This window comes from Natator depressus, chromosome 1, assembly GCF_965152275.1.
Source record: "Natator depressus isolate rNatDep1 chromosome 1, rNatDep2.hap1, whole genome shotgun sequence".
NCBI lineage: Eukaryota > Metazoa > Chordata > Testudines > Cheloniidae > Natator > Natator depressus.
In genome coordinates, this window is record NC_134234.1 from 134,423,156 (window position 1) to 134,445,217 (window position 22,062).

At 42.1% G+C, this 22,062-nt stretch overlaps 1 protein-coding gene across 4 annotated transcripts in view; it reads left to right on the forward strand.

The window, feature by feature from the left end:
* GLRA2 (glycine receptor alpha 2) overlaps positions 1-22,062 on the forward strand; it is a 155,978-nt gene that overhangs the window by 21,748 nt on the left and 112,168 nt on the right. The window contains exons 2-4 of one of the 4 annotated variants that reach the window (XM_074967173.1): positions 11,490-11,557; positions 11,652-11,719; positions 20,948-21,171. In XM_074967173.1, coding sequence (XP_074823274.1) covers positions 11,717-11,719; positions 20,948-21,171 — 227 coding nt within the window. In that variant the 5' untranslated portion in view covers positions 11,490-11,557; positions 11,652-11,716. The remainder of the gene's footprint in view (positions 1-11,489; positions 11,558-11,651; positions 11,720-20,947; positions 21,172-22,062) is intronic. The other 3 variants (XM_074967157.1, XM_074967153.1, XM_074967162.1) reach the window with 3 other exon arrangements.

The following is a 22,062-nucleotide window of genomic DNA, read 5'->3' on the forward strand; positions in this document are numbered from 1 at the left end:
AAGAACAGGTTGGACACACACCTGTCAGGGATGGTCTAGGTTTACTTGGTCCTGCCTCAGTCCAGATGACTTCTCGAGGTCCCTTCCAGTCCTACATCTCTATGATTCTGTGGTTCTACATTAAGTGGGGGAGTACGTAGAACAGAACAATGGAGCAGTGCATTATGACTGAAAATTGAATTGTAGACTGGATTGGTGAGAATTTCAATATGAATCTTTTTTCACACACACACACAAACACCTACCTTTCACAATGCATCTTTTTTTTTATCTACCATGTGGTAGTTTGGATGAGTTGGTTTCATTGCATTCATAAAAAAATATTAAAAATAATGGTGCATGGGAGGAGTTTGGCTTATCCCATGCTGGAATGCAAATTTCATGATTTTATATTTGACCATATTAAGGAACATCTCATTATAACATGCTTCTGGGGACACCCACAGCTGTGAGCCACTGTGTTACCCCTCTGCCTCAGCAAGAGTGAATTTTGCTGCAGATTAGACTGTGTCAGCTCCCTGACACACCTATCTGTTTTCCTTACTGGCAAACTTCTTGAGACTCTACAGTCTTAACCTTGGATAGGAGGTAATAATCAGGCAACTCCAGCCCCCGAGCTCCTCAGAGACATCTCTTTGCACTGCACAGTACTTATCTCTGTACATTCACAGAAGATATTAAGTTTGCTGCTCTTTTATAGAGTCAATAAATTACATCTTATTAACTTATCTAGTGTAACCACATCCTGTCCTTCAAACACAGTGCTGAGGTGGTTTATAGTAAAAATAAAACACATTTATTAACAAAGGGACACAGGTTAAGTGATAGCAAGTAGTAGGAATAAAGCTAGAAATGGTTACAAACAAGTAAAAGTGAAGATACGCTTTCTAATGTGTCAGACCTAACTTATCAAGCTACAGTCTTTGTTCAAGATAGTTTCCTCACCACTCTTCCTTTCCCCGAAATAGCTGCTAACTCTTAGCCTAGGTCCTCAAAACGTCCAAGGTGCTGGTTTTCCTTGTCTCCTCAGGTGAAGGATAACTTAGTCTTTTGGTGTGTCCTTATATCTCAGTCTGCCCATGTTTTCAGGGTTAAATTGATCCCCTGGGGTTCAGTCTCCTGCCTCCTCTCAGGGGCTGACCCCATCTTGATTAAGGTATCTCTGGGGTGCTCCTGTGTGATGCTTCCTGATTCAATTTTACAATATAAATGTTCTCTTCCTGAAACTCTTGATACAAATGAATAGCCCATTGAATTTGGCCACACCTGGTTTGAGGTGTTGGACTCTTTACTTTGTCTGGAGAAAACCTGTTTATCAACTCCTGACATGCCTGGTTTAAACACCTTTTAGACACAGACTTTAAAGGATAATATCCTTGAATATCCATAAAGCATTGTCATATACATTTCCCAAAGATATTATTGACCAGTGTGTTATTTCAAATGATGCCTTAGAAGATATATTGTGTACAAATAGCATTGCAGTAGTGTTTAGGGTGCCAAGGTTCACACTCATGCCTTGACACAGATTATGCACTTTACATGTTGATCAGCAGCACAGGGCCATTAATGTAAAGCAACTGGCCATTTTCATAGACTATTGGGAAACAACTGCCTTTGCAATCTGCTCACACGGATAGTCCTGGAGCTGTCAGCTCTCATACCTGAAAAGCTGCTACCCTCCCATTCTCTGGTTCCAATGAGCACTCTCTAGGGACCAGACAAGAAGCACACCCCTGGGTCTTCACACACCAATCAGTACTATAAACAATTCATTCAAATTCCCATGAGGAAGAAATAAGTGGTAGCAATTGCTTTGTTACGGTGGAGTAATGAAGACAGATTTGCAGAGCTAAATGGCTTGCAGTGGAGTGATTCAATTAAATTGGACTGGAAGAGCATGAAAGAAGAGGACTCATATGGTATTTTTGGGTTGAAATATATAGGAAGAATTAAAGGTGTAAGACAAAGTTTTCAAAAGTGAGTTAGGCATCTAAGAATCTAACTCCTATTGCAAGTCATAGAATCATAGAATATCACAGTTGGAAGGGACCTCAGGAAGCGGCTCAGCCCGCTGCTGCTCAGGGGTTCCATCTGCCGGCTCCTGTCAGCCGGGATGCCGGCTGCTGCCAGCCGGGATGCCGGCTGCTGGACCCGCTCAGCCCGCTGCCGGTCTGGGGTCCTGGCCCTGCCCACATACAGTGGGTACTGTGACAAAATCCCTCCTCTACCTTGGTGGGTCTTGCACTTATTGGCGGATTTCCTCGCTTTGGAGCTTCACGGCAGCCCTTAGTTTGGCCGTTTTTCTGAACCCACAGTCCAGGTCAACTCCTCCTGTGTCTGACCAGGAGTTGGGAGGTTTGGGGGGAACCCGGTCCCGCCCTCTAATCTGGGTTCTAGCCCAGGGCCCTGTGGAATGCAGCTGTCTAGAGTGCCTCCTGGAACAGCTGTGCGACAGCTACAACTCCCTGGGCTACTTCCCCATGGCCTCCTCCCAACACCTTCTTTATTCTAACCATAGGACCTTCCTCCTGGTGTCTGATAATGCTTGTACTCCTCAGTCCTCCAACAGTATGCATTCTCCCTCTCAGCTCCTAGCGCCTCTTGCTCCCAGCTCCTCAGCAGGCAGCAGCGTGCCATTAAAAGTGGGCTCACGTGCCACAGGTTGCCGACCCCTGCCCTAGTCTGTAGCGGTGCATGGGATTCTTCCATCCAAAGTGCAGGATTCTGCACTTGTCCTTGTTGAACCTCATCAGATTTCTTTTGGCCCAATCCTCTAATTTGTCTAGGTCACTCTGGACCCTATCCCTACCCTCCAGCATATCTACCTCTCCTCCCAGTTTAGTGTCATCTGCAAACTTGCTGAGGATGCAATCCACGCCATCCTCCAGATCATTAATGAAGATATTGAACAAAACTGGCCCTGGGACCGATCCTTGGGGCACTCCGCTTGATACTGGCTGCCAACTAGACATGAAGCCATTCATCACTACCCATTGAGACCGACAATCTAGCCAGTTTTCTATCCACCTTATAGTCCATTCATCCAGCCCATACTTCTTTAACTTGCTGGCAAGAATAATGTGGGAGACCGAAGCAAAAGCTTTGCTAATTCAAGGAATAACACGTCTACTGCTTTCCCCTCATCCACAGAGGCAGTTATCTCGTCATAGAAGGCAATTAGATTTGTCAGGCATGACTTGCCCTTGGTGAATCCATGCTGACTGTTCCTGATCACTTTCCTCTCCTCTAAATGCTTCAGAATTGATTCCCTGAGGACCTGCTCCATGATTTTTCCAGGGACTGAGGTGAGGCTGACTGGCCTGTAGTTCCCAGGATCCTCCTTCTTCCGTTTTTTAAAGATGGACACTACATTAGCCTTTTTCCAGTCATCCGGGACCTCCCCCGATTGCTATGAGTTTTCAAAGATAATGGCCAATGGCTCTGCAATCACATCTGCCAACTCCTTTAGCACTCTCAGATGCAGCACATCTGGCCCTATGGACTTGTGCTTGTCCAGCTTTTCTAAATAGTCCCGAACAACTTCTTTCTCCACAGAGAGCTGGTCACCTCCTTCCCATGCTGTGCTGCCCAGTGCAGTAGTCTGGGAGCTGACCTTGTTCGTGAAGACAGAGGCAAAAAAAGCATCGAGTACATTAGCTTTTTCCACATCTTCTGTCACTAGGTTGCAGTGGGAGCCTAAGTCAATGGGACTTAGGCTCCTAAGTCAGCTAGGTGCTTTTAAAATTTTTACCCATAGTCTTATTTTTATGCACAGAGATTTACACGTGTAACGTGTATTATAAAAGTAAGGAGACTGGATAGCTCAGGAGATTGGCAATTGCATATAGAGCCTTCACCTCTAGATCACAGGTCTGGGGGCAGAGCAGCTAAGTAGAGACTCAATGTTAGACAGCCTAAGGGCTTGTCTACATGTCAAGTTACTGTTTGCTGCACAGAAACTTCCCATGTGATCACTGCTACAGCGCAGTGAAAGTTCTGGAGTGCAGCTTAGCGTACTACTGCTTGAAACCCTAGTACACTAAGCTGCATTGCAGGACTTTCACAGCACTGCAGCTGTGATCGCAAGGATGTTATTGCGTAACAAGTTGATGTGCGGTAAATTCATACCTGGGCTGTCTGCAAAGTAACTTCCTGTGTAGACAAGCCCTAAGTGAAATGATCTCAGTACAGTAACCCCATAATTGGCTCCTACATTCATTTCTACTGGGAATCTCATCAGAAAGGGACAGAAATTAATAGGCATGGTGAATGTACTATCCTATAATTCCAAGAGGTGGTCCCTCTAGTGCAGAGTTGAGCCTCTTGTGTGGTGTGAGGAAACTTACCCAGCTCCTCTGGTTCCTGTCCTATGGACAGAGGTCATCACTCTTCAGGGATGTTAATCCAGCAACTTTCATGAGCTCTTTAATGCATATAAAAATTGAACTTAACTGAGATTTTCTTTCCTCAAAACTTTGCTGGGATTTTACCTACGTGACTCACATTAAATTCAACAAGAGATACTCAGCCAAAACCCCATGCAACACTTCAAAACTGTATTGCTGAATGTGTAGTGTTTGACCTCACTGTAAGTCAATATGCAGATAGCTCTGGTAGTAGCTACTCGAAAGGAAATGCTTCCTTTTCGTGACTCATTCTGTAATCATCTTGATCTGTCATGCCTCTGTCTTTGGTGGGAGAACAAGGCATTCTTGGTGAAGGGCCTTTAACTCTGGAACTTGCATCTCTTTGGTCTGACAGTCTGATTCTATTGACATTGAGGGTATGTATATGTTGCAAGACTGTATATTTGCTTAGGTTTTTTCTTGGGGTTAATCAAAGGCAGGACGCTTCCTGCTTCAGTGCTTCCTGCAGTCAGGGGAGGTTCCCGCAGTCAGGGGAGGTTCCTGGAGGGGGTCTGATCTCTCGCGTGCTCTTGGGGGTGCTCCAGCTGGGGGATCCTAGCTGCTAGTCCTGGCCGGGCTGGGGAGAGACAGTACTTCCTCTTCCCCTGCATGGTCATTCTCAGGGGGGAGATCAGACCCACCTCTGGGTACCTCCCCCAGCTGCAGGAAACTCCACAGCTGTTGTCTTCAGAGCCCAGCTCTGAAGGCAGGACAGAAGACCCCTCACTCTGAAGGCAGTGCAGCCGTGGAGTTTCCTGCAGCCAGGGGAGGTACCCAGAGGTGGGTCTTATCTCCCCCCAAAAGTGGACATGCAGAGGAAGAAGAAGTCCCATCCCGCCCCAGCCCTGCCAGGACTAGCAACTGGAGCCTAGTGCCCAGTAGGAGCCCCTGACTGGGGTGCCCCCAGCCATGCCCCACCCTCTTCCCTCCAATAGCTAGATTTCATGGGGGAGATCTGATTTCACAGTCTGTGAGGCGTTTTTCATGGCCGTGAGTTTGGTAGGGCTCTACTCATGTATCATAGCTTTCCACCCAGCGTGCTTCCTGTAGACCCTGCCCCATGGACTGGTGCCTCATGGACATGGAGCAAGGTAGAGCCCAGATCCTATGTCCATCTCTCTGTGCCCACTTTGGGGTGCTGTACGCTGTCAGGGGAATAGAGGATGGAACACTTCCTGTGCTCAGGAGCTGCATTTCTGCCTGGCCTTCTGCTCCTTGCACATTTCCCCCCACTGTGCACCTGTGAAAGGATCAGGTGGAATCAGGCTAGGCCAGGGGTGGGCAAACTTTTTGGTCCAAGGGCCAAATAGAAATTGTACGGTGGGCTCATGAAATTGGGGTTGGGGTGCAGGAGGGGGTTCGGAGTCTGGGATGGGGCTGGGGATGAGGAGTTTGGGGTGTAGGAGGGTGCTCTGGACTGGGACCGAGGGGTTCAGAGGGCTGGAGGGGGATCAGGGCTGGGGCAGGGGTGCGGGAAGGGGTGCAGGTTCCGGCTGGGGGTGCGGGCTCTGGGGTGGGGCTGGGGATGAGAGGTTTGGGGTGCAGGAAGGTGCTCTGGGCTGGGATCAAGGGGTTTGGAGAGCAGGAGTGGGATCAGGGCTGTGGCAGGGGGTTGGGGCATGGGGAGAGGCTCGAGGTTGCAGACTCCGAGTGGTGCTTATCTCAAGGGGCTCCCAGAAGCAGTGGCATGTCCCTGCTCTGGCTCCTATGCGGAGGCATGGCCAGGCAGCTCTCCATGCTGGCTCATCTGCAGGCACCACCCCTGCAGGTTCCATTGGAGCATGTTGGAGCCAGAGCGGGGCCATCCCATGGCTTCTGGGAGACGAGTGGTGCAGCCCCGACCTTGCGCCCTGGCCGGAGCGCTGGAGCAGGGCTGAGCATGGGCTGGCTTAAAACGGCTCGTGGGCCGGATTCGGCCCGCGGGGCATAGTTTGCCCACCCCTGGGTTAGGCTGAATAGGTTTATTCTATTGTTGATACACGTATGTCAGTTCCACAAAATGCAATTCCATAGTCTCAGTACTACAGCAGGTGCCCAGAATTGTGCGTTGCCATAGTCAGATGATACTAGACACAACATGCTCAGTTAACTAAGCTTTTGTAAAGAGGGAGGCACTTAAAGATGATATTGGCTTTAGCGTGATGAAGCAGAATAATCATTTTGGGTCTATTTGTTTGTTCCAGCAAATTGGATCCTCGTAAAATACCATACAATTACTGCATTTCAGAGGTCCCTAAGATCTTTGCCCTTTTTTTGTGCTTAATGGCTGAAATTGTCATCGGTGAAGAACAAAAGAGATTTAAGGATATTAATGGTTACAATATATTGCACCATGGAGAATGTTTCTAAATAGGCACTAAAGGAAAGGGATTTCTGTTTTTATTAGGCATTATCATACTTAGGGAAACAGCATGATTCACTCCGAAAAGACATCATAGTAAACAAAGTACATCACTCTTTGGTGAGAAATGCCACATTTATAAGTAAGCATTTGGGTGACCACATGTACATTTGGTCCCCCTACTTCTTGCCTCTTGTGAGTGATGTGCTGCTCCCTCTTTCCTCACAGTTAACACTCTAGCTAGGTGTCTCTGTTTAGATGGAAGTCGTATTTGTCCAAAGCTCATGGCAGCTAAAATTAGTATACGTTTTCCTGGCTCCTCTTCCAGTTTCATCAGTCTCGCTCCTGCAGGCTGGTATGGCAAAGGGGTGGTGCTATGGCCAGACTTTCTCCTCACCCCATGCTGGGGAGCATTAGATGCCTGTGGGGTGCAGAGAGTAAGCAGAGCCTGCATTCTTCTGAGCATAGGCGCTGCAACTTACGTGGACCGTGCAAGGTAGGAGGAAGGCTCCTTGATTTCCCCACTCATCCCCTGTGAACCTCCATAAAGGCCAGGTACAATCTGGCTTTCAGTTTTTCACCTGGTCCTTAGGCAAACTCACTGATTTCAATGTGAGTTTGTCTGGTATAGGGCTAGATTAGGCCTTTAGGTATATCCCTGAGCAAATAGTGTGTAAATTGCATCACTTCAGGGAGGCCCTGCACCTCAAAACTGGCACCTTTCTGCAGCACAATTGCCTCCTTACTTCTCCCTTGCTTTGGGAGGTGGGGGAAGTAATTTGCTGCTGTCCTGTATCATCTGCAAACTGCAGAGTTCCTCAGGCCAGCTGAGCTGTGCTTACTGACATATTGGTGACTGGAGTCAAGGCTCTGCTCATTCCCCGTACATTCCCTGCCCACCTGCTCCAGGTTGGGGCAATAATGGGTGATTAGCGCTCTCTTATTCCTGTATGCCCAGACCCAAGATGGGGTTATACCACACTGGGCCGTTAGTGGTGTTCTTACTTCCCTGTGGGAGCACATAATTCGAGGGAGACTTTAGGCCTAATGAGAGAGATTACAATGAGTTGTGACCTCAAGGATAGGCCCTGAATATGCTTGTCATTCTTTGCTCAGTTAGCCTGTTAGGATTTCACATTCATTTTGTGTATATGTGAAAAGAAGTGTTTTTCCTTCTCTATCTCTAGTTTTGCTTACACATCTTTCCACTCCCTCCTCCCTCCCCCCCCCCCCGCGCCGAGTTCATGTGTGTGCATGTATCCCATTCTTTGATTTTCAATAATTATTCTTTCCTTATATACCCCTTTACTCAAATATATGTCCACGGAAAATTGTCAAACACCTGGGAATTGTTTTATACCTCTTTTATATAATGACAACACCATTGACATTGTAGTTAAAGGGAATCTGATTCACATGAAGAAAAAAGCTACCATGTGCAGACTGAACACTAGAGAATACAGAGTTTGGATGAAGGTGAAAAACTCTCCAGGGCAAGGAGAAAAGATAAATCTAGAAATGACCATATCTAGTAAATGAGGCATTCAACATAAGACACCAGCACCAGAGAATGTGCATCAAAGGCCACTGACAAAAGCAGAGTTAACAACTGGAAAAGTCTCAGCAGACATTGCTATGCACACTTAATTCAATTCAGCCGTACTCCTGTGTGATGGAGTGCACAGACCCCCTCTAGCAACTGACAGGGAGAGGCTTACATGCTACTCATAGAGAGGAGAGTCCACAGCTACATATCATAAATATGGGAACTGCCAAAAAAGTATGGCTCAGCCAACTCTGGAGAATTATCTCTAGGATACTGAGGGCTCAATTCAGGAAAACATTCTGTGAGGTACTAAGTGCCCTCTAGTTCAGTGGTTGCCAAACTTGTTCCGCCACTTCTGCAGGGAAAGCCCCTGGCGGGCTGGGCCGGTTTGTTTACCTGCCGTGTCCGCAGGTTCAGACGGATTGCGGCTCCCAGTGGCCGCGGTTCGCTGCTCCAGGCCAATGGGGGATGCGGGAAGTGGCGGCCACTACATCCCTCAGCCCACGCCACTTCCAACAGCTCCCATTGGCCTGGAGCAGCGAACCGCGGCCACTGGGAGCCACGATCGGCCGAAACTGCGGACGCGGCAGGTAAACAAACTAGCCCGGCCCACCAGGGGCTTTCCCTGCAGAAGCGGCGGAACAAGTCCACTGCTCTAGTTACAGGAGGTGTGCTGCACTTTAAAGCACCAGCCTCTTTTAGAAGGATGCACACTAGGAAGTCTGATGAGCTGGCAGTAGGCTCAGGCCTGCTGGAGAGGTGATGAGATCCAACATACTGCGAAACGCTAGCTATCTGGCAGATAAGCAGTTGTCCTCTTTCTGATGGATTCACGCTTCAGCTATCCTTTTTTGGGAATAACGCCATTCAGAAACCAGGATGAAGATTTTTTTAAAATTTTTTTATTTTAAATAATCATAATAATACCTAGTTCTTATATGGATCCAAAACATATAGGTAATCCAGTCAGCAGAACATCAAAACCCTAGAGTATGGTTGCATACTCAGCCATGGTTGATCCCATTCTAGAAGACTAAAAAGTAGCCCGAAATAATGTAATAATACTTAATGAAAGGATTAGATGCATATCAAAACAGAGGACTTGATTTAACATCCAGTTTTGCTTGGTTTTTAGAGGTAGGGATTTGAGTAGTCAAATCAGGTGAAAGCTTGTGGGTTTTGGAACAGACCCTTATGGGTTTAGAACAGGCCCTGAAACCTCAAGTGCAGCTTAAGAGGTTTTGCCGCTATAATTCCAAATGCACTATTCGATGAGATAATCTTGAAGAAGGGATACAAGTGCATGAAACTTTTTAAAATTAAAAGTGTTGTGAACACTCTTTACTTAAAGGCATACTTCCCCTTTAAGGCCTACAAATGATTATCCCCAACACCCTCTGTGAACTACTAACAAAATCAACAACAGAAAATCTTCAAAAGAAAAAAATAGAGGGAATGAAGATGTGCCAAACTGGACTGCTGAGTCATTTTGCTTTTTTATTACACGTATCTCCTATTCTTTCCCTGTACATTGTTTAACTAGGCCCCTATTTACAATGTGCAAACAGACTGACTTCACTGGGGCTCTCTGCAGTTGCAGCCACCTATCCCACATTATGAATGTTGCAGGATTGGGACCATAGAGTGTAACTTTATTTGGCAAAAGCCTTTTTTGCTTATTTGTCTGTAAAGTACCTACTATAAATCATATGATGGATTTATAAATGAATGCAAATAAGGATACAACAAATTCATGACTCATTGATAAATTGGAATTATTTCAGGATAGCAAGGTGAAAGTGCAGAAAAGGAGCGTGGATGCATTGCCAATATTTAGATATACAGAAATTGTTAGCCAAAATTCCACAGCTGGAAGGAATGCTTTGAGTGAGAAGATATGAAATGAGCAAAATGTTGGGTTTACTAGACTGAAACTTGGGAGAAGGGAAGAAAAGGAAATGCTGTTAAAAACTACACCTCTGACCGAGAAAAAGAGAACAATGCAGCACTTCATTTGCTGTAGCTTGTAGGCTGCTATTTGTTCCAGATAAAAGAGAAACTTTTGTTAATAATAGTAAGATTGCTGGACTCCACTGGAATGCACTTTTGAACATCCCAAAGGAATGTTACTTTTAACTTTTACAAATATTCTGTACATCTCACAAAAATGCAAATGTGAAACACAGAGATTTTACATATCAGAAAAATTTTAAGATTAAAAAATTGATAATGGGAAAATAGAAAACAGTATGTAATATTAACTGCATATGTGAAATCTCTCACTGCCTGAATTCAATCATCTAGCTTTAGTCCAATCTGATTGATTAGGAATTCATGTAAAAACACCTCTTTGTTACATCATAGCTAAAGAGCTAGTAGATAAAAATTAAGTATCATTTAGGCTCCCTTCATGTTCATACTTGTTCAGTGATTCCTAAATAATGGGGACGGTTGGAGTGGGGAACAGAGGAAATATAGTGTTGCTGTCTAGCAAAAGCTGTGCCTAGTCAAGATTGGTAGTGACAAAGAATTGTTAGGATTAATAGGTTTCAGAGTAGCAGCCGTGTTAGTCTGTATTCGCAAAAAAAAAAAAAAAAAGAAAAGAAAAGGAGTACAGCTGTAGCTCACGAAAGCTTATGCTCAAATAAATTTGTTAGTCTCTAAGGTGCCACAAGTACTCCTTTTCTTTTTAGGATTAATAGGCATCTTGGTGTCTGATGTGAAAAGGGTTGGTTGTCTGAATCCTCTTTTTAATGGACAGGAGTCTACGTTAATAGTTGTCCTTGCTGGAAGTCTCAGCAGAAAGGCCAAGGACTGAATGGAATAGGCATGATGACTGAACTGCCAGAGATGGTCTCTCCATTACTGGGCTGAGATGTGGGAAGATTACAATGCTGCTGTCTGTGTTGTTCTGGTCTGGTGGATCAACAAAGAACTTTTGTGTCTAATCTTGTCAGTCGAACACTTTTCATAAATCCTTACATGAAAAAAGTAAAAATATTTTCTGACAACACCAGTCTAATCAGAGTATTTGTGGTGATATTGTTTCTTTGATGGACATGCACATGACTTTGACTGTGAAATCTCACTTTTCTGCTTAGTTTCATCCACATCTGTACCAGTCTGTACAGATGTCGATGGATCTGTGCTTTTGCTTCAATGTATATTGCAACATTTTTATTGCATTCCACAGGTCCTCCAGTAAACGTTACTTGCAATATTTTTATCAACAGTTTTGGATCAGTCACAGAAACCACAATGGTAAGTGTTATGATGCCACTGGCAAGAAAACAACAATACTTGATATGTCATGAACAGAACCTGTCAATTTTTCTATTTATTGTTCAACTTGCAGGTCCTCCTGTAAATGTTACCTGCAACATATTTATCAACAGCTTTGGTTCAATAGCAGAAACTACAATGGTGAGTGGGACTGACCATTGAAGCCATCTTGTGAAGGAGTGGGATGTGGTATAGAATGGTGCTATTATAGATGTGGGGGTAGTTACTGAGTTCCTAAGCTACTAAGAATGTACCTATAGTATAAAAATACAATAAACTTTACATACCATAGTGCTAAAGGTCAGGAATAGCTACTGTTGGTATTTGCTTTTTTGTCAGAAACGGTGCTTTAAATAATAAATACTTAGTCAAAGGAGAAAAAAATATGGATATGACTTAAATAAATGTATAGCATGGATATGCACCCGGAAATCAAGGTTAACTCTAAGATAAATGTATGATGGCTCTGTCTCACATTTGCATGATAATGCTACAATTAGAGCTTTACATATTTTAGTAATCTCCAGGGCTGTAAATTAGAGTTGTGTGAAATTTCGGTAATGAAACTGAAATGAACCAGATACAACTCTTCTGACTTTAGGTTTTGTTACAGATGGGAAACTTCGGCCAGTTTCACCAAAACATGTGTGAGCTATAGGGGCAATCTTAACTACATTTCAGTGAATTTGGCCTATTTATGGTTTTGAGATTGAAACCAGGAAAAACTCAACTCAACATCAGGTAGACTGAGACAATTTTCTCCCAGATTTGCTTTGAGTCTTTGCTTTTGTTTGAACCTGACAACCCAAAGCAAAACTGAGTGGATGTTAATCTACACAATTAGGTTCAAGGAAAAGTTTCCCCACAAATCCTTGTGAACCTTAATTGCTGAGATTCATACATCTCTACTATAATTTAAAAAGAGAAGAACTTTTGGTGCACATGCTCCCTTGCAGTACACATAATTCCTGTTAATGCTGAAGGGACTTTTTTAAAAATAGCACAGCGCTCCTGACCGGTAATATTGTGCTATCTTTCCATTAATGGATTGTTACGCTACAAATAGGCCTATAGACTTTGATGGGGCTGTACATGGAGCCAAGCTACGGTGATTGAGGGTGGTGGAGTCTTGTCCATAGTACTTTAAGTGTTCAATCCACTATAGAAACTATAAATGGGTTGGCACCACAGAATGGATTCATATTTTGAATACTTGAAAATTCTGAAGTATTTGGATCCAGGGATTTAGCTCAGTCTACTATAGATAAGGACTAGCTACATATTGCAATTTGGATTCAGATTTAACCTTCCCCTGCCCCCTCCTACCTAAAAATCAGGTGTATTCACAACCCCATTGAAAAGAGAATATACCTCACTCCACAACAAAATCCAATGAGATTCATGTGTACCACTTTAAAGAAAGAGCTGTGAGCTATTCTGAAGTAATCACACAGCAGTTCTGACACTGTTTTGTTTAGTCCCCTTATGAGTGCCTTATAGACCTTCTGAAGTCAAAGACAGTAGAGATTTCTCAGCACTTGGCAGGATCAAACTCCTATAATCAATGTCAAGCACATTATGTATAAAAAGACATGGCAAATCAAGTACAGGTTTTGAGTAGTATGGTTATAAATGTTGCCCTGAAATGTTTGCATTCTGAAAGAACATGTGTGTATCTTAGCTAGTTAATAGATACCTGATTTAAATATTTATTTAAATTATGCCATCATTTTAAATTTTAAAAAGCACTGAAGAGATTTAGAAGCTCAAGTCCTACAGAAATAAGAGGGACTAATTCTCCTAAATCCTTTGGTGCTTTTGAAAAACCTCTAACTTTTCACTAAAGAATCGATGAACTGCATTTTTAACAAGCTAGGTAATTTTCTTACATTATATGAAAAGAGAGTGGCCCTGATATAAACAATAAGGGAATACAGCAGAGTGGAGGCAGTATAGGTTATAACTTACAGCAGTGGTTTTCAACCTGTGGTCCGCGGAGCCTGGGGATCCACAAACTATGTCTAAGGGGTCTGCAAAAGGTGACAGTGAAAATAAAGTTTCAGATCCCAGAAAAGGCATTCCATTTTTCTGATCAATCAAAAGCATGTGAATATCCCCACTTATAGGTCAAAACCTCGAAGTGTTGTTGTTACCATAGAAACCCACAGTTTAGCGCCCTTTTTCATGCTGCTTCAAATGCCGTGTCAAGCCCATGCAACATTTGTAGCTGAATTCTGTTCAGTCGGTTTCAGTATAAGACTTCTATGGCAAGGGACCACAGGTTGAATTTCCAAAGGAGTCTGCAACTCCTTTTGAAATGTTTTAGGGGTCCGCAAATGAAAAAGGTTGAAAAGCCCTGACTTACTGTATTTATACATAGTCTTTTAAAATGACCTTGACAAGAAAATCAAAACAACATTGAAACTGAGAGGGAGGGGAAAAATCAGAATGCCACATAATTTATAACAATCAACAGACTTTATTTTCAGTATCCTTAAAGTCTTGGTCAGATTTCCTAAATCTAAAGGATTCTGAGAAGAAATTTCTATGCATATAGCCATGGGTTTTGCATTCAGTCACACATTTTTCTGTTAGTCTTAGCACTTATTGAGAGAGGCACAGCATTACGTAGCAAAAATCCTGCACGTCACTGGCTTTACAAGATGGCATTCAATGAAAATATTTGCACGACCTAATGCGGATTGCATTAATTAGACTCCTTCATTGCTTTGATTAAATCCCCTCATTGCATTTTATTATCTATCAAATATGTTAATGTGCACCTTTTCAATGTTCATTAACACATTCTGCTGAAAAAAGCTAAACACTCAAGTAAATGAAAACAAAGACCGTTGGCTTCCTCGTTTTGATTTATTCATCATATCTGCAGACAGTGTTGAATGAGTTCTGTTAAAGTGGGTGCTGTTCAGCTCTTTGATATTGATTTTCCTAATACTGTTACCGCATTAATGACTAGTTTAGAGTATGTTTTTAAAAATATTCCTAGAGGCAGGCATCAATTACTGCTCATCTACTTCGCTTTCCAAAGTCAATTTAATTATGTGGTGAAAAGTTTAGCATCCCTTGTGATAAATAATTAAGGCTTTTTTTTTTGCCATCTAGAACTCATTTTGTTCCCATCAAATGCTCTTGATGATTTTGACATAAAAGTAAAATTTAAAAAAAATGAAAAATCGTTAAGTAGGTTATACATAAGATTGAAAATCAAAAGAAGACGCTCATATCTCAGAGGACCAAAATGCTTAAAGTACTTAGGTTTTAAGTACTAAAGGGGATATTTTCAGAACATTGCTTGGAAGAGGCATATTGAAAATCTTTGGGGACGAAATTCGGCTCTCAGATGAGCTCACTAGGAGAAAGGCAGGATTTGGGGCCCAATCCTGCAGTATTTGCTCAGGCAAAATTCTTAACACCACCAGGCCTCATTTCTGACTTCTGAGTAGGATGGATACAGGAGTGAAATTCAACCCTGTAGGCCAGCATAAGTCCTTTACCTCACTTAAGTTCCACTCAAGCCCTCTTTTGAAGGTTTAAATGGAACTTAAGGGGTAGATTTTCCTTGTGCGGGTCCCCTGCAGAGGGGTGAATTTCATGTGATATGCACAAGTTTCACTGATGCTGAATGCATGAGAACAATTTGACCCTGAGGAGACTGGTGGAATGGGCCCTTTGTCCTTAAACAGTAACAGGTTCTGTGTTCATAGCCAGCAGAGGTTTTGAAATGACTGCATAGTTTGATACCTTTGTACTAATGATGAAAGGTTGGTGGGAAACTGAAGTTAATTTTGTATTTTGTTGGTGGGCTTGTCTTAAAAAAACCTCCATATTAGCCAAACTCCACTCCCTTTGAAATCAGTGGGAGTTTTATTGGTGATTTCAATGGGAGCAGAGTTAAACCAATGCTAAGGACTTTTGAAAATTCCATCCTACATGTTTACTACCCTTATTTACTGAAATACTTTAGCTTTGGGGTTTTTTATTTGTAATGGTATGAAATGCATACTTTAAAATGTATTATGAAAAATATTTATTTTTAAAAAATTCAGTTTATAACACACAACTTGCAGTTCTGCTATGAGTTTTCACTCTAAATTCTATGAAATGATCCATAGAGACAAAATGCAGTTTTGTTAATTCTTCTGAATTGTAATACACAAATGGGACAGTATCACTTTTTTTTTGTTCCAAAGGAAATTGTGAGGATGATGTACATTATGCCAGAACAATGGTAGATAACAAAGGGCCTGATACAAAGCCTTTTTATGTTAATGAGAGTTTTTTCATTGTCTTCCCTTTGAATCAGGCCTTATGTTATGAAGAGTGGGCCACCTCATCCTTCATGTAACTCCACTGAAGAAAGCAGAGATACAGCGGGGATGAAGTTGGTCGGCTGACATAACTATTTTGAATGCTTTTACACACGCAGAATTAATCAGTAAAACCTCAGCATGAAATAGCTGTGATTAAATATCACAGATGAGTAATCTTTCTCAAGTTGAGCAACACTGCCAGAGAATTCAGTTGTTCATCATAGCTAATGACCAGGGGGTTTTAGCTATTGCCCTTGGAGAAGCTAAGAGCAGTTTATAGATTGACAAACTAATTGTTAATTATAGACATAAGTAATTGCAAGGATATTGTATTGCTGGTGTGTACTTTAATCAATGGTTGACATTTGGGATAAGTTCTCTGCTGGCTTCAATGACATTCCACCCACTTACTCCAACAAATAAATTAGCCCTTTCTTTACAACCGGTAAAGTGCAATAGAACTTGGTTGTGGCTGAATGGACAGTGTCATCTTTCCACTAGAAAAAAACGGGATGCCAAGTTAGCCACTTAGGCCCTGGTTCAGCCAGGTACTTAAGCATGTGCATTACATTAAGCACATGAGTGGTCTCACAGAAGTCTGTGTACTCAGGTACCTGGCTGATTCAGGACCCTACAACAGGTCATTTAACAACTCTCTGCCAGATAATATTCACATTTAGAATGTATATAGCACAGTTCTCTGACCCTCTTGCAAATGCATTTGTGCTGCTGAGGCTGGGTGGGGCAGCTGGTTCCCCCAGACACCTGAATCACATTCTTGGGTGAACAAAGCCCTGTTGGGGGAAGGGTAGGATGGAAAAAGGCCCTATGAAATGCACAGCGCTCTGACAGATGGCCAGCTAGCACTGCAGCTGTCTGCAGCCCAAGTAATTTAGAACAGTCCTGCAGCTCTTCTAAGTTACAGGGCTGGCTATTTAGGTCCCCAGCTGGCCCAGCACCTTCTACCGCCCCTTCTGCTCAGCCAATCTCCTGAGCTGTGCCTAGTATTAACTTGGTGCATTCATAGGTTGAGCCCGTAATCTTCAAAGAATTTTTGAATATCAACTAATAAATAATAATAATAATTAATAATCAACGCTCCTTTGTGAAAAAGTGTGTGTGGTTACCTCCACTTGATAGTGGGGAATGGAGGTAAACAAGTTAAATGACTTGCCCAGGGCCACAGATGGGATTAGAACTTGGAGTTCTTGTTTCCCAGTCCTGTGTTCAGACCTCATTTCTCTGTGAGAGCAGCAAATGCAATTAGATAGTTTGTGAACTGGTTCTTCAGCTGGTGTAAATCAGCCCTCTGTGAGTGATTTAATACCTTCCACCCATGCCTGCCTTCAGGAATTTACCAAATAACTCATGTGCTGTTCGACATGCCATATTGTGATATCATTCTCAGAAAAGACTGCTTTCCAGGATGATATTCATAGCATCAGCAAAAAACATAATCTCAGAGAAATACAAAATTTTAGACAAGATACTGTATTATTGTACTTAACCTACAGCCCCCCTAGCATTCCACACTCTCCTGCTCACCCTGGTGCAAAGAGGCAGCAGAGAAAGAAAACCAGGACTACCTTTTAAAGTTTGTGTTTCATTTTAATTTTTTATCTAGATGGGAAGCAACAATAATTAGAGACAAACAGGGGCTATAATAATGCTATTCTGCTTCTCACAAAAATGTTCTGAGAGAGAACATTTCCAAATATACCAAAATGATCAATCTGAACATTATCCTTCCAGCTGTGTCAGTAAAGAATATTTAAGGCTGTTGATATTTAAATTCAGCTTTGGTATAATGTATATCATCCTATACTAACTCTTCTAACAAAAAGTACTTGGCAGTTCATTCCTTCTAATCTAAATTTAGTGTGTACTGCAGCTGATGAAAACATATGTCTTTTATAGGTTTTTAGGAAATTTAAAGACTGTAATGATTTAAGTGAACAATTATAGAAGTGTCCTGGAAATAAAAAATCCCTCTGCTTTCATTTAACTTCAGTATGTGTCCTACTGCAGAGAAATTAAAAGCCACTCACACAGTTGAATATATTAACTTTATGTCCTAAGCAATCTCCCTTCTTTCCTGCCAGCACCTGCCCTCTTTCATGTAGTAATTTTGTTAGAGTATTTTCATATCTTTGTAGTGGAAATTGTCCCATGTACATTTACAAGATAATTACTGTATTTCTAAGGCTGAGAAAATGAGAAAAGGAGACGCCTAAAGTTTGTCTCCTTATGTGATACAAAGATGCTTTGGCAATTTAGAACTCAAAATATTTGTTAAATTATAAACCATATGAAATTCCATAGCACAGAAAAAAATGACTTGTGAAAAATATATGTAGGCTTGTCTTTGAAGAATTCTATCAGTGTCTCTAATAATTGACTTTCCTTGAGCTCAGCCCCTCATTATCAGCCCCTTAGTACTCTCTGACACTCCTGTTTGGCTCATATCCACAGGCAAAATTTTAAAAAAAAATCACACTACCAATGAAATCACGAAACATTATCCTATGGTTTCAGAAGCTTCATCAGTTGCTACACTAAGAGCTGTTTGAAATGTTTTGTCAGTTCAGCAACACACTTTTCATCATGAGCCTCGTGAATGAACAGTGGGAAACTCTTAAATTTGGAGGGGCTTATTCATCAGAGTTTGCATATTTGGCAAATAACTCACTGCATCACTAATCATAGGGAGAATATTATCTTACTTTTCAGTGATGATACATTCTTTAGACAGTGCAATTCAGTGGCCTAACTAAACAAATGTCAACTCATACATTTTCCAAGTCAGAAGCATATTGCTGCCATTTTCATATATTCTAGCTACTGCAGAAAAAATCCTAAATGCAGGATTTTTGTGCAGAAGATTGAATTATTTTGAGACCCTTTCACTAACAGATTTCTTCTTTCAGATAATATCATCAATTTTAATAGCCTTAAATACTTCTGAAACTAAAATATTCAAGATGAATGGCATGTGGATTTCTGATAAACTATTCTCAGGGCAGTTAAATGTAGGGGGTTTGATGCCAGTTAAATATATAACTACAGCAACAAAGCAAGCTATGCCAGACCTGTATTTGTTGAGCATGGAACCTCTGTAGGAATGATACACTCAGAATATGTGTGACTGTCTTTCCTATCAACTTAAATGGGCTTTGGATCAGTACCTACATGCTGTTATAACAGTCCCTCTTAATGGCCAGTTTTGTCACACTACTGAAGTTAGCTCTAAATGAACCACTTAGTAATTTCTGTCCTCCCAGTTGTAACTAAAAGGCTATTGGGCAGGAGAGTGCAATTAGCATAAAGATAAGTAGAAAAGATGTGGAGGAGTAGAGAATTAGAGAACACACAGAGGAAAACATACAATAGGTACACAAAGGTTATGAACAGGAACTAAGATGTAGATAGGAGGAGAAATTATATCACATAATCAGCTCCTATGGAATTAGAATCATAGAAGATTAGAGTTGGAAGAGACCTCAGGAGGTCATCTAGTCCAACCTCCTGCTCAAAGCAGGACCAACACCAACTAAATCATCCCAGCCAGGGCTTTGTTAAGCCGGCCCTTAAAAAACGCTAAGGATGGAGATTCCATCACCACCCTAGGTAACCCATTCCAGTGCTTCACCACCCTCTAGTGAAATAGTTTTTCCTAATATCCAACCTAGACCTCCCCCACTGCAACTTGAGACCATTGCTCCTTGTTCTGTCATCTGCCACCACTGAGAACAGTCTAGCTCCATCCTCTTTAGAACACCCTTTCAGGTAGTTGAAGGCTGCTATCAAATCCCTCCTCACTCTTCTCTTCTGCAGACTAAATAAGCCCAGTTCCCTCAGCCTCTCCTTGTAAGTCATGTGCCTCAGCCCCCTAATCATTTTTGTTGCCCTCCGCTGGACTCTCTCTAATTTGTCCACATCCTTTCTGTAGTCAGGGGCCCAAAACTGGACGCAGTACTCCAGATGTGGCCTCACCAGTGCCGAAGAGAGGGGAATAATCACTTCCCTTGATCTGCTGGCAATGCTCCTACTAATGCAGCCCAATATGCCATTAGTCTTCAGGCAACAAGGGCACACTGACTCATATCCACCTTCTCGTCCACTGTAATCCCCAGGTCCTTTTTTGCAGAACTGCCACTTAGCCAGTCGGTCTCCAGCCTGTAGCAGTGCATGGGATTCTTCTGTCCTAAGTGCAGGGCTCTGCACTTGTCCTTAATGAACCTCATCAGATTTATTTTGGCCGAATACTCCAATTTGTCTAGGTCACTCTGGACCCTATCCCTACCCTCCAGCATATCTACCTCTCCCCCCAGCTTAGTGTCATCCGCGAACTTGCTGAGGGTGCAATCCAACCCATCATCCAGATCATTAATGAAGATATTGAAGAAAACCGGCTCCAGGACCGACCCCTGGGGTGCTCCGCTTGATACCGGCTGGCAACTAGACATCGAGCCGTTGATCGCTACCCGTTGAGCCCAATGATCTAGCCAGCTTTCTATCTACCTTATAGTCCATTCATCCAGCCCATACTTCTTTAACTTGCTGGCAAGAATACTGTGCGAGACCATATCAAAAGCTTTTAGTACCTATCTCCTGGAGTATTGGAATCTGTTAATTTACAGATTGTGAATGACTGAGTTAAGTTACTCTTTGGGATACTTTCATATCTTTTTATTTTACATTGTGATTACTGAACACTGTACAGCTAGTAATACTTTGATATTTCTGAGCCTCATGTTAATCCACAGTAATCCATGGGGGGTTGTAGTTAATATTATCTTCATCAGTTGAAAAGGGACTATTATTTTTGATTTGGAAAATGTACCTGTTGCACTAGTTTGGTGCAGTATGCCACTTGCACTGCCTTATTTTTAAATAATAGCTCTCTCATTCAAAGGGAAGAGTAATATGTAGGTTTATTGGTACCGCACTGAACCTAAAATCATGGTGAGCATCAGGAAAGTTAAAATGAACTCTCACCTGGGCAAGAGATTGACTTTTGTGCATGGCATTTCTGTAGGACTACAGAGTGAACATCTTTTTGAGACAGCAATGGAATGACTCACGCCTGGCTTACAGTGAATACCCCGATGACTCCTTGGATTTGGATCCATCTATGTTGGACTCTATTTGGAAGCCTGATTTATTCTTTGCCAATGAGAAAGGTGCAAACTTCCATGATGTTACAACGGACAACAAGTTGCTGAGGATTTCTAAGACTGGGAAAGTGCTATACAGTATCAGGTAAACCAGCTTTTTTGCTTCTTAAGTCCCCTTGCTTCCATCTCTTTCTTGCCATGGCCACACTCATAGAATTTACATCTTTAAGTTTTGTTGCCCCCTGTGTACACTCTAATGAGACATAAGCTCAGCAGAATAGAAGGAAAATCTGTCTATTTGGTGAGCTTTTACGCTTTACAAATTGGAATATAAGTGGCACAGCAGTATCTCCTAGCCATGCTGAAAAATGAAGGGGTCTAGGGCCCTACCGATGTGCATCAGTAATTCCCATTAGCATCAGTTGGTATTCCTCTCCTACTCGGAGGAGAAAATCAACCTTTCAATCTTTTTTGGGTTGAATTTTAAAAGTAAAGGGGAAATGTTGTTTTAAATGGCTGGAGAACATCTTAAGTGAAGTCATTCCTGCCATGTAATAACTTGGCATGCAATAAATATGAAAATCGTCCAGGTATCTGCTGGCCTTTGCATACATTTAAAAATCAGTGAAATTGCTTTCATTTTTGATACAAAGTGCAATGTAGTATATGGCATGCTGACTGAGTTTAGGCTGAGTTAATAAATGCTATTTGACACAACATAACTTGATGTGACCTTATGAAATGGGACACAGAATGATAGAGACGTAAAAAAAAGCATTGCTTAAGAATCGGCTGCAGCAAATCTACAGCACTCATTCTATTTGATTAATTGCTTAATGCTTGTCATAGGATCTGAAGATGTACAGCACTCTAAATGCTATTACTATTATTACAGAAATTAATCATAATTTCTGAATTCCTGCAGACTTCTTTTCTTGCAGTGCTTGGTTTATATAATGTTTACATTCTTTCAGGTGTTTAACTAGTTGCTTGATGAGCTGTTTCTTCTTTATAAACCTGAACAAAATTCTTATTA